This window comes from Notamacropus eugenii, chromosome 1 (assembly GCF_028372415.1).
Source record: "Notamacropus eugenii isolate mMacEug1 chromosome 1, mMacEug1.pri_v2, whole genome shotgun sequence".
Lineage (NCBI taxonomy): Eukaryota > Metazoa > Chordata > Mammalia > Diprotodontia > Macropodidae > Notamacropus > Notamacropus eugenii.
In genome coordinates, this window is record NC_092872.1 from 661,631,954 (window position 1) to 661,644,488 (window position 12,535).

At 46.3% G+C, this 12,535-nt stretch overlaps 1 protein-coding gene across 3 annotated transcripts in view; it reads right to left on the reverse strand.

The window, feature by feature from the left end:
• Positions 1-4,202: 4,202 nt before the first annotated feature.
• TTC7A (tetratricopeptide repeat domain 7A) overlaps positions 4,203-12,535 on the reverse strand; it is a 201,173-nt gene continuing 192,840 nt past the window's right edge. For 2 of the 3 annotated variants that reach the window (XM_072635674.1, XM_072635671.1), the window contains exon 20: positions 7,178-7,481. In XM_072635674.1, coding sequence (XP_072491775.1) covers positions 7,260-7,481 — 222 coding nt within the window. In that variant the 3' untranslated portion in view covers positions 7,178-7,259. Of the gene's footprint in view, positions 4,398-7,177; positions 7,482-12,535 lie in introns of those variants that run through there. The other variant, XM_072635672.1, reaches the window with a different exon arrangement.

The following is a 12,535-nucleotide window of genomic DNA, read 5'->3' on the forward strand; positions in this document are numbered from 1 at the left end:
TCTGTGTGAACCTTGGGGAGGATACTCCCAAATGTGCACATCTTATATGTTTCCTTTGTGCTATCTCAATTCTACTTTGCTCATAGAGCACAGCACCTTTTCTTATGTGGGCATGCCATGCTGAGCGGTCCTGTGCCAGTGTCTCCCATGTTGTACGGTCAAATCCAAAGTTCTTGAGAGAGTCCTTGAGAGTGTCCCTGTATCACTTCTTCTGACCACCATGTGATCACCTGCCCCATGTGAGTTCTCCATAAAATAGTCTTTTTTGGCAAGCACACATTTTGCATTTAAACAATGTGGCCAGCCTATCAGAGTTGTGCTCTCTGAAGCATAGTTTGACTGTTTGGCAGTTCAGCTTGAGCAAGGACTTCAGTGTCTGGTGCCTTATCCTAAGCAGTGATCCTCAGAATCTTCCTAAGACAGTTCAAATGAAAGCAATTCAGTTTCCTGACATAGCGCTGGTAGACTGTCCATGTTTCACAGGCATATAACAACGAGGTTAGCACAACAGCTCTGTAAACCTTCAGTTTGGTAGTCAGTCTAATACCTCTTCTTTCCCAAACTTTTCTTTGGAGCCTCCCAAACACTGAGCTAGCTCTGGCAATGCATTCATCAACCTCATTGTCAATGTGTACACCCCTGGAAAGTACACTACCAAGGTAAGTGAACATCCACAGCATTCAAAACTTCTCCATTTGTTGTAACCAATGGTTCCATGTATGGATGGTGTGGTGGTGGCTGATGGAGCACCTGTGTTTTCTTGGTGTTAATTATTAGGTCAAAATTAGCACAGGCAGATCCATACTGTTGCATCTCAGTTTCAGAGGCTGCATTGAGTGCACAATCATCTGCAAACAGAAAATCATGCACCATCACTCCCTCCACTTTGGTGTTGGCTTGTAGCCTTTTCAAATTGAAGAACTTACCATCAGTACGGTAGTTGACCTCGTTGCCATGTTCATTCTCGTTGAAAATGAGAATGGCAACATGGCTGAAAACATCTTGCTAAAGAGCACACAGCCCTGTTTCGCTCCATTGGTGACTGAGAAGGTACAAGAGCATTGCCCACTATCCAAAACCTGGGCAAACATGCCATCAAGAAATGGATGTACAAGAACTGAACTTCTCTGGGCAACCAAATTTTGACATAATTTTCCATGAGCCCTCATGACTAACAGTGTCAAAGGCCTTGGTCAGATCTACAAATGTTGTGTACAGACCACTGTTCTGCTCTTGGCATTTCTCCTGGAGTTGTTGGGCTTTGCTGATCTCTATAAAGGTAAAGGGAATAGATTTCTCCTGCGACAATCACAGGGGGGTCTCTCTCTTAGTCATTGCTGGCAAAATCCTTGCTAGAATCCTCCTTAATAGGTTGATCCTTCACCTGGAAGATAATCTGACTGGGGTAGAATATAATGGGGCCTATCACCTTGCTCTTTTTGGAAGCTTAATGCAGTCTAAGGTCCCAACAGTTTTTTGGCTGTTCTACTGGTGTTAATTTAAGCTTTAAGACCACCCAATCTCCTAGGTATTTTTCAGAGAAATTGCAAGACAACTGAATCAAGGAAGGCCACATTTCAGAGTGGTTTGTTTCAGCGTCTGCTAACCACTGCCATCCCTGGGATTCCCCACAAATTCAGTCCAGGTAATGTGCTAGAGTTTTTCTCCATCCTACGTTCAGTCATTCAACAAGCATTTATTTGATGCTTAGTCATATCTGACTCTTCATTATGGTCCATGAGTTTTCTTGGCAGGTACTGGACTGGGCTGTCATTTCCTTCTCCAGCGGATTTAAAAATAGAGTTTAAGTGATTTGCCAGTAAGTGTCTGAGGCCAGATTGGAATTCAAGTCCTCCTCACTCCTGGTCTAGAACTCTATCCATTGAGCCACCTAGTTGCCTTAAGCATTTATTAAAGAGCTAGGCACTTTGTAAGTGCTGGGGATACAAAGAAAGGCAAAAGACACACCTTGCTGTCAAGAACTTAAAGGTGGAGACATGCAATCAACTGTCTACAAACAAGATATGGACAGGATAAGTTGGAGATCAACAGTATGACACTAAGATTAAGGGGCACAACCAAAGGTGGGGATTCCGCTGAGACTTGCAGGAAGCTCAGAGAATTGAGGAGGCAGAAATGAGGAGGGAGAGCATTCCTTTATCATTCCCAAGGCAGAACGTGTAGTCCTTGGAGAGATTGTTCCACTCTGTCCCTGCTCTTTGTTGTTGGGATGGTGCTGCATTCATTTTACAGATGAGGAAACTGAGGTGTGGAGGGCAGGATGACTTGCCCACAGTAAAATGGCCTATAGAAGGGGGACCTGAAACTGGGACCTTGGACCCAAGGCCCTTTATACCATACATGTATCTTTTGTTTTATTCAGTTATGTCTGACTCTTCATGACATTGGGAGTTTTCTTGGCAAAGACACTGGAGTGGTTTGCTATTTCCTTCTCCAGCTCATTTTACAGATTGAATAAACTGAGGCAAATGGGGTTATGTGATTTGCCCAGGGTCACACAGATAATTAAATGTTGGAGGCCAGACTTGAACTCAGGAAGATGGATCTTTCTGACTTCAGGCTTGCCACTCTATGCACTACATCACCTAGCAGCCTTATACTATATACCACAATGCTTATCAGTATAAAGATTTGAAGTCAAAAGGAAGTCAAGGTAGGCAAAGATAGGGCTCTTCGTTACGATAGATGAACACAGAAATAAGTCATGAGACTGGGGACTTCATGAGTTGGCATGATAGGGGCCAAGAACAACACTGAGGAAACAACATTGGACTGAGTCCAAAAACCTGGATCTGAGCCTCTTCTCCTACTAATTGTGTGACCTCTCTGAGCCTCGACTTTTCAATCTGTGAAATACGATAATATACTACATAATTTCTGGGGTAGGTATGAGGGTAAAATGAGGTAATGAATATAAAATATTTTGTGAAATGCAATTTCAATGTGTTAATAATTTTATCAATATAACACACAAAATATATACACATACGCATATATAACACATATTGCTGGTCCTTCATTTTCGAAGAGGACCATGACATCAGGGAAATGATAACATGACTTGCAGTTGACTTTGAGTGAAGAAAGCCTGTGCAAGGTCACCAGCCTCACTTTCTTCTCCAGAGGCATCTGGGTCCCATGGTCAGATATTCATCATGATGACTGGAGATGGAATGGGAGACCCCGGCCCTTTTAGGCTAAGGCCTTTTCAGGTACTCACTTAGAGTATATATGGTTATTATTAAGGAAAGAATTTATTCCCAGAATACTGGAATGTCTGTCCCTGTGAAAAGTTACCACTGGCAAGGCTGAATGTCCAAACCACAGCAAATGTCAAGAGGCCAATCTCATCAGGTCCAACCCACCTTCTCTCCTAGACAGCATGATTCTATTTTTTGTTTCTTTTTAAATGCCCTTTACTCATCCATACTTTTCCTTTTGTTGTATATCCCATTCTCTTAGGGTCCTATTCTCCCCTCAGTGGTAATCAGCAAATATGAACTAATATTTGCTTGTGGGTTTGAATGGGATAATGGACTACCCTACCCCTCTCTGGGATCTCCTCTGCAGATAATGCCTTAACCCAGTTGGGATTCCCAGACTCCTTCAAAGCACAGCTCACAGGTACCCCAAGGTTTTTGTGGATCACTCCCCCTAGTTGTTAGGGCTTCCATAATCTTGAAACTCCCAAGTCCACACAGGGGATTACCACATACACACTGCTGCATGCTAGGCTCTAATCAGTCCTCTTATCTCTCACACATACACAGACACACAGTTTGTATTTACTCAACTCTGTATATGTTGTATCCTCCCTACAGCATGTAAGCTTAAGGGCAGGTGCTATTTTCCTAATTCTTTACATCTTCAAGGATCTAGCACAGGGTAGGGCTCATAGTTGGAATATAAATACTTAAATTGTTCCTAAATGTAGGCCAAACAAATGTCTACAAACTTGGGTTTTTCAGAGACCAAAAGAGCCGCTTTGTAGCTTGTTATCACCTGTGCCAAACCCAACCACGCTCATTTCTGTCATCCCATACATGGAATCCTGCTACCCAGACCCTGTGTTCTTCTCTCCCCAGTGCAAACTCCAGCTCAAGTCATTGCCTTCTCTGTAGTTTTCCCAGCCTACCCATCCCTTCCTTTTTTGGTCTTTTCCATCTTCACTCATTTTCATATTCTATTACAATGCCATGTTGTTTTTATCATGTATCATATTTGAGAGTCAGGGCCCTAAGGAGATTGACTGTATGCCCATTATGGGATAGGCACTGTCCATGCTCAGAGAAGACTTCACTGAAAAGCAGATGCTGGCTTCATCAAAACAGAACTTCTTCCCCTCTCTAAGGGGAATCACCTGTCCCGTTAGAGACCTGTCAAATGAAAACACAACAACATACTGGTGCTTTTCTATTTAATGCCATCATATAATTATCAGCATCTCTTTGGAAAGCCCAAGGTAAATCAGTAGTACATTTTTTCCTTTTTTTTTAAACAATAGAATTCCAAGAACAAAAATAGATCTCTATCTCATATATATATATATACACATATATATGTATACATGTACATATGTATGTCTGTATATAGGAAGTGGGACAGGGAGCTTTTAACCAAGGCCAACCTGAAAGTCAAAATAATGACCTGCCCTGAGGGGTCTCTCTCTTACCTCTGGATAGGATCAGGGGTCCATGCAGGAAAGGCTGAAAGATTCATGACTTCTTCCCCTATGAAGTGTCCCAATATTTCCTGGGCAGGAAATGGCAAAGCCTCTGATGGGGTTTATTGGTCAGTGATCACCCATACCCCCCGAGAGGCTCATCCCATAACATTTCTGCTCCTGGTGCTTTGGGGGGGGTGGGGGTGGGGGGACTGGGAGGTGGGAAAGGGAGAGCTGGGCTGGAAAAACTCAAGGCTCCCTATGGTTCCCTTATTAAAAAGGAGAGGAACCATACCTCTGATTCTTAAAAAATTCCCTCTGCTTCCCCTCCTAGTGCTTATAGGAAATAAACTTACTGAAATTTTCCTCACTTAGGGGACAACAGGGTCTTGCTGGCTGCTGAGGTTGGGGGTTGTGGTGTGTGCATGGCCTCCAATCAACAGTGATGTTCAAGGTGAGGAGAGCCTTGGGTCAGAGGTAGCCTGTTGATAAGCCATCTTGGGGAGTTAGCTAGCAGGATCTGACACAAGAGCTTGGCTGGGATTGAAGCAGGTCCTGGGATGTCCCTGCCCCAGGGCTGGCTTAGCTGGCTGGGAAAACATCCAATAATGTCTCCCCACTCACCTCCTCCAAAAACCTCTTCCTCTTCCAGTCTCCTAAGTACCTGGCTTATAATAAACAAGGGAATATTCTATGTACATTAAGGCACTAATCCCCCAGAGAAAGCTCATAAAGCTTAAGTCTGGGGACATGGTTTAGGGAGCCCTCTTTTTTGTGCGGGTAGCTTAGGTCTTTTCAGGCACCCTCAGAATGATTCTATCAACACCACTGGCCACGGGCAGGGGATGCTGCTGGGTTAATTTAGCAATATATGGGAAATGCCTGGCCCTACACGATGGGGCTTAGCTTGGAAAGAGTCTTCAGCCAAAGAAATTACCCATGGACAATGGGTAGACCTGGGATAGGGAGCAGGGCAAGGGGTGGGTTGTTTGCTCAGAGCCAAACCACAATTGGGTGAGGTAAGGGCAAAGGTATCATCTCAAAAGGTCCCGCTTTTCCCTTCTCATTGTGTAGGACACCCCAACTCCCTATGCTTGAGGGTTCCCAATCTTACACTCCATATTTCTTAGCTTAGATAAAGGCCTGGCCCTCTTATGGCATCTGTGCAGTGAACTCAGCCTCTCTCTGTAGGTCCAACAACCCTGGTTTTGGGGGCAAGGGAGGCTTCTAGGAAGAATACATCCCATCTGAGCAGTAGGGGAGGGACAAATGATATTTCTGGTAGGGCCCTTGGGGTAAGTGCATGTATGATACCAAATATTAAAGATACCAATTATCCAAAATATGATTGTGCAGCTGAAGATTGCACCCAAGAACATCTCTGGGGAACAAGAGGGAGGAGGAATGGACACTGTCCACCTCATCTACTGTAATCTTAATGAGACAGAAGGAGGAAGTCTCCTGAGTAATTCCAAGTCCCAAAGGGCTCCAATTTCTAATTCTCTTCCCAATTTTTAATCAGAGGGGCAGACTCATTTTAGAGGCAACATGGCAGAGATCTAGCCCTGGGAAAGACCTGAGAGCCCAGTTTCATTACAAAGTATTAGGGGAAAAAAATCATCTACCTTGGCCTCCACTCATGGCAGAAGGAGAGAGTGTAAACACCTCTTGGACCCCAAGACAAACATGGGGGAAAACAGTACAAAATGACTTAAACCCAGCATTTAGAAAAGAGAATACTTCTGATGCTCATGGCCTCCAAGACAGTCCAACTTACACACACCTGTGGGGACTGAAAGGTCAGAATACTCCTCCTAATATCTTCTTTTCCCATTCCTGACTTCTAGAGCAGCAGGTTGGGGCAAGTGAGGGGCCAAGAATGAAGAATACTAGCATCTCCTAAGGTCTGATGGAGCCAGACCCTTCAGCAGCATCAGGAACCATGGCAGAGATCTCTCCTACCAGGCTTTCAAAGGCAGGAAAAATAGAAAAAAATCGCCTTCCCTTTCAACCACAAAGGTCTTCTGGGATATATATCTTTGGTCTTCTCCCACTTTAGAAAAGGAAGAAAGCTAAGCTTTGGAACTAAAAAAATGCTTTTGCTACCGAGTTGGAAATCAACGTACCGTGGCTGTTTGGGATGGATTCCTGTGGGTGGGAGAGGAAGGAGGAAGATGGTGCCAAGGACTTTTACACACACTTAGTACAGACACGCAGAATGCACATGCACTTCCAGCACACACCCACCAAATACACAGACATACACTCCCAGTGCACACGTGTGCATACACACGAATATAGACACCCCTTTCCATCTCCCCCAGTCACATAGACATCGTGGCTTCAGCTTTTCTCTCCTACAAATGTCAGGCTAAATCTAATCTTTTTCCTTGGAGTCCAAAGGTGCAAGGAATTTGCTTTGGATGCAAATATTTGCAGCTTAGCTCTCCAGGCAGCACCAGCAGACACAGCAGACACGGGAGACAGGGAGAGTGATGTTCCCTAAGGCTATATTCTTGCCTGCCTGCAGCTGGGCACTGATCTCATGGGGCAGCCCGTCGGTGCTTGGGTAGAATCAGAGCTCCCGGGGGATGACGGTGAAGGGCACCACGGGACTGCTGGCCTCCAGGTCCAAGGCAGTGAGGAAGCACTCCACAGCGGCTTCATTGTTGCCCTGGGCCTGGAGGACTTCACCCAAGCTCTTCCACGCCTCATGACTGGTGCTTTGGATCTGGATGGCATCTCTCAGCACCTTCTGGGCCAGGTCCTGCCGACCCAGTCTGCTGAGCATGAGACCCTGCAAAGCAAACACACGACACTGTGAGGCAAGCGAGTGGGCCTGATGCAGGTGCAGAGGCATGCAGGGACCCCAGGACTGCGGGAAGAGCTCCTGGTCTCTGGACAGGGCCCTGCAGCTGGCCTAGCACACAGCCAACTACAACACAAGCTATTTGTAGAGCCCGCTGCTCTTCCTCCAGCCTCCTTGTCTTTGCATAAGCAGTCCTCCCTCACACCTCGAATACATTCTTCCTGCTGTTTCACCTTTCAAAATCCTTATCTTCTTTCAAGGCTCCATTCAGCGCTGTGGGGGTGGGGGGCACACACTGGTGGGAACCATGGATGAGGGGAGCCCTTCCTTCAATACTTACTAGTTGTGTGACCTTGGGCAAGTCACTTCATCCCAATTGCCTTGCCTTCCTCCCTCCAAAAAAACTCCAAAACAAAACATGATTCTAAGAAGGTTTTCCTAGACTCTTGCCAAAGTGGTCCATGACACACAGAAAGGCTAAGATATCCTGACTTCATCTGGAGGTTCAGGTCAGGTTTGTGTCCCTGATATAGGAAGATCTATGACTCATAAACCGGAAAAGACCTTAGAGATCATCCTAAATTCTGCGTTTGATTGTGTTGACTTCCTGGACAGAAACAGAAAGGACCGGAACCAGAATCCCTTCTTGGATCCCTTACATACTCAATATGTGGTCATTTTTGCCTGATGACCTCCAAGGAGGGGGAGCCCAACCCCTCCTGGGCCAGCTCATTTGGCTCTTGTTAGCTCTAATTTTCATATAAATGTTCCTTCCATCAAGCCCAAGTTGGTCCCTCCCACCTGCTGCTCCTCGTTCTGCCCACTCTGGGGCCAAGAAGACCACATGCACCCAACATCATCATCATCAATCACCAACATTTTAGGTTTGTCCATGTAGAAATACATGATCTTGTAAGATGGGAACTACAAATAGCATTCCTACTTCTCGGTCCCCAAGGTCAAAGTCACAGAGCTATAGTGAGTGTCCAAGGCTGGATTTGACCCTTGGTTTTCCTGATCCCCAGGCCAGCACTTTCTCCATCATCCCATGCTGACAATGGCTTTCATGCCTTGCCCTCAAGTTGAAATAGCTTCTGTTCTTCACCCAATCCTCATGTGGCATCCTCTCAAGGTTCTTCATCTCCCCCCCCCCCCACCTCTCACTCACACCCCTCTGGATCCTTTTCCTGTCTATCAATAACCTCCCAAAGCAGAAGATTGCAGACAGGTTCAAACCAGGGCAAAGCACATGGAGAGCAATACCTGACCAGTCCTGCACATACATAGTATCTGTCAAAGCTGCCTAAGATGGAATTAGCTTCTTCTGGCTAGTCACACTGTTGACCCATATTGGGCTTGTGGTCCACTAAACTCCTAGACCTTTCTCAGAAGTCTGCTGCCTAGCTAAGATCCTCCCACCCCCCCACCTCTCAGCTGGGAGGTTGACTTTTTGAATCCAAGTTTAAGACTTCACATTTATCCCTACTAAATTTCCTCTTTTCAGATTTGAACAAAGACTCTAGCTTCTCAAGATCTTTCTGGAGCCTGCCACTGTCAGCTAATGTATTAGCAATCCCTCACAGCTTTGTATCATCTGCAAATGTTATAAAGCATGCCATCCATGCATGCATGTAAGTCACTGGAAGGAAGCTGCCTTCAATTCACCCAGAGAGAAAACTCTTCTGGTAGCCACCCACTGATGGGCAATGTACATTTTTAGCTGGAACATTTCACCCCCTTCTTTCCCAACCCCCACCCTCCCCATTTCCCAAAGCTGGAGTTTTGGCTCCTCTGTTGCTATAGAGACCTGTCAGGGAGATACACAAGTATAATTTCATAAAGCCTTCTGAGATCTTAGGAGCCAATTAGCAGAGAGGATGGAGCTCTTGGCAGTCCTTGGAAAGGCTCCTGAATGTACATTTCAAAATCTGTATAAAAATCCTCCTGTCAGTCCTGGGTGGGTAGTCTCATTTTGACTGAACAAACTGGAAAGAGGTGTATGAGTTAGAACACCATAGAAAGCTGTGCCCAGAGCCCGATTCAGAATGTCCAGGGCAAGCAATCCCCTCAAGGTTTTGTGCACACTGTGACAGGAAGGCTGAGCTAAAAAATGCTTATTAACATCCTTTTCTCAAGGTTCCATCTTGTCTCCATGACTCACTGAAGTCTCAGGTGACCTGGTGATTAAGTGAGTTTCCCTGAATCAAGAGTTCAGCAAGCCTTTACTGAGTAAGGACTCACTCAACCTCCCCTAGGGGGCTAGGGCTGGATTAGGTCATCCTCACTGCCCCCTCCCCGTAAGACACTGACCTCACAGCTGTAAAGAGATACTGCTGCTGGGGTCAAGCTGAGGCTCCTGAGGGAACTGAGAGCTTGTAACTGGATCTGGGGCCACCTGCTCCTGACACCAGCTGAGGTTAGTGTTTTTGGAGCAACCTCAGAAACACCACCACCTGACAGATGGGCCAGGCTGCTGGGAAGACATCCGTTTCCTTGCATTCCCCTCCCCTGTAGGGGCTGACACCTTCGCCTCAGTCCTTTCCTCGTCCACTCTCTTTCCTACCCCAAGCTTGGCTGGAATTCAGGATGGGCTTGGGTTGGGTCAGAGAGACAGTCTTTAGCTGAAGAGAAGAATGTTTAATGTAAATCCATTAATCCAACTGAATCCAGCACTGATCTGAATTGTGCTGGCCTGGCCGGCCAGCATTCTTCTGTTGAATTTTTTTTACAGCAGGCATAGCCCCCTTCCTCCTACCTTGTTAACTATACTCCTCCATGCAGGTGAGAGTAGAAGTCTAGACACAGTCTGTGGTGATTTAGTGGAAGGAACATTACATTCGGAGAGAAGAGATTTTGTTTCTCGTTTTGATTATTAAGCTAAGTAGCTAGCTATATGACCATGGAATGTGGGAACAAAGGAGAACAGAATGGGGAGGAGAGGCCAGGGTGGACAAGGTGGAGGAGGGTACAGAAAGAAACACTGTCTTTGTCCCCATCCTTCCCTCTTCTCCATGGATGTCTACTATGTAGTTACATCCTTCAAGGTTCAACCCCAGCCCTCCCCACTCCAGAAAGCCCCCGTGATTACTGACTGCTCTAGCTCCAAAGGTGTTCCCTGAGCTTTCCCTCAACCTGTAAGCACTGAATAAATGCTTTTTTCATTCATTCATCTCCTGTGGCACTTAGACCAGCAACCAAACTTTTTGTTCTTAATTACACAGTTTTTTGTCATTTAGGATTATGGTCCCTGTACACTGTTCTTCATAATTTATCTTTCTAACTTCTCTAGGGCAGGATCCATAGCCCCGTTCTGCTGGGATCCCTCAGAGAACCTAGCTCAGGCTGGGTAGGGGAGATGGCTCACTAAAGGCGGCCTGAAATGGATTCTGTCCTCCATGCTTCAAACCATGGCTGACATTCCCACAGGCCAGCACACCTTCGGGATTTTCTTTTTTGATCCTCACAACAATGCTATGGAGGTGGGACATTACTGGTGTTATCCCACTTTTACAGAGGTTGCGTGACTTGGCCATGGCCACAGTTAATAAGTGTTAGAGGCAGAGTCTGGATCTAGATCCATCCAGCCTTCTCATCATCAGGCAATGTCACCTCTCTATTTCCTGTGGGACCTCAAGCAAACTATTTCACTCTGAGATCTTTAAAATGAGGGCAGGGTGGGTGAGGAGGCTGAAGTCTCAGAGGAGGGTTGGGCCTGGACCTGGCTCTCCTCCTCCCTTTCTCAGTCTCTTTGGCAGGTTCACCTTTCATCTCAGTATAATGGTAGGTGTTTCCCTGTACTCTATCCTGGCCCCCTCTTCTCTAAAATCTCTCACTTGGGGATCTCCTCAGCTCCTGGGGATTTAGCATCTCTATGCAGATATCTACCCCCTGAGTTGCAGATGCCTACTGTTCCAGCTGCCTACCGAACATTTCAAACCAGATGCTTCCCCAAACCAACCCTTTTCTGAACTCCTGGAGGGCCAACTACTGTCCTTCTAGTCACTCAAAAGTGCAACTTTGGGCTCATCCTCAATTCCCCGCTCTCCCTCATCCCATAAACTCATCAGTTGCCAAACCTTGTTGTTACTCCCTTTACATCTCCTCTTGCATCTGATTCGTTCTCTCTACTGACATAACCACCACTTTGGTACAGGCCTTCATCATCTGTTTAGATTACTGCAGAAACCTCCTCTTCCCTTTCCCACCCATCCCCCATACAGCTGCCCAAGTGACTATTATGAAGTATGGGGCTGACTGGGTCATTTTCCTACTCAGTATGGCACCTTTCTGCCATCAGCACCAACCATCAAGTCCTCTTTTGGGTCATTGAAACCCTTCACAATTTGGCCCCAACCTCCATTTCCAGGCCTGTTCACTCAGTGATCCAGTCCAACTGACTTTCTGACCATCGCTTATACACACAGCACTCCAGCATCTTGGGTCTGTTTCCTGACTGTCCCCCATGCCTGGAACACCCTCCCTGAGGCCACCTACATGAAGCCTTTCCTGGCTCCTCCAGCTGTGAGAGCCTTCCTCCTTCACAATCCCTGGGATATGTTTTGTCCATGTCTGCACTGTCTCCCTTGGCAGGATGTAGACTCCTTGAGGGCAGGACAAGCTTGCTTTGGGGTTTTTAGTGCCCAGATGAAATAGGTACTTATTAAATGCTTTTGCCAGGACTTGCAGGTCATTAAGATTGGACCTCAAGGACTCTGACCACTGCTTCTGTGGAGTACTTGGCTGGAAAGGAAGGCTGCTGTCATCACTGAGGTGGCCACTGGGGTGTCAAGAGCTATCACAGACACAGAGCTAGGTCTTTCCTCCTGGGAACTAGAGAATGAGAAGGCAGGTCTGAGATGCAGTGAAAGGCAGAGGTGGCAGTGCTGCTTTCATGGCATCTTTCTCTAAAGGGGCTCTTGTTTAATCCCCTTGACCCCAAACCCCTCCTTCATCTGCCTGTCAATTTCACTAAATTTCAGTTCCATTCCTGGCCTCTCCAGGCTCATTTTTTAAATGCAATGAGCCCTGTATGGGGGGAAATG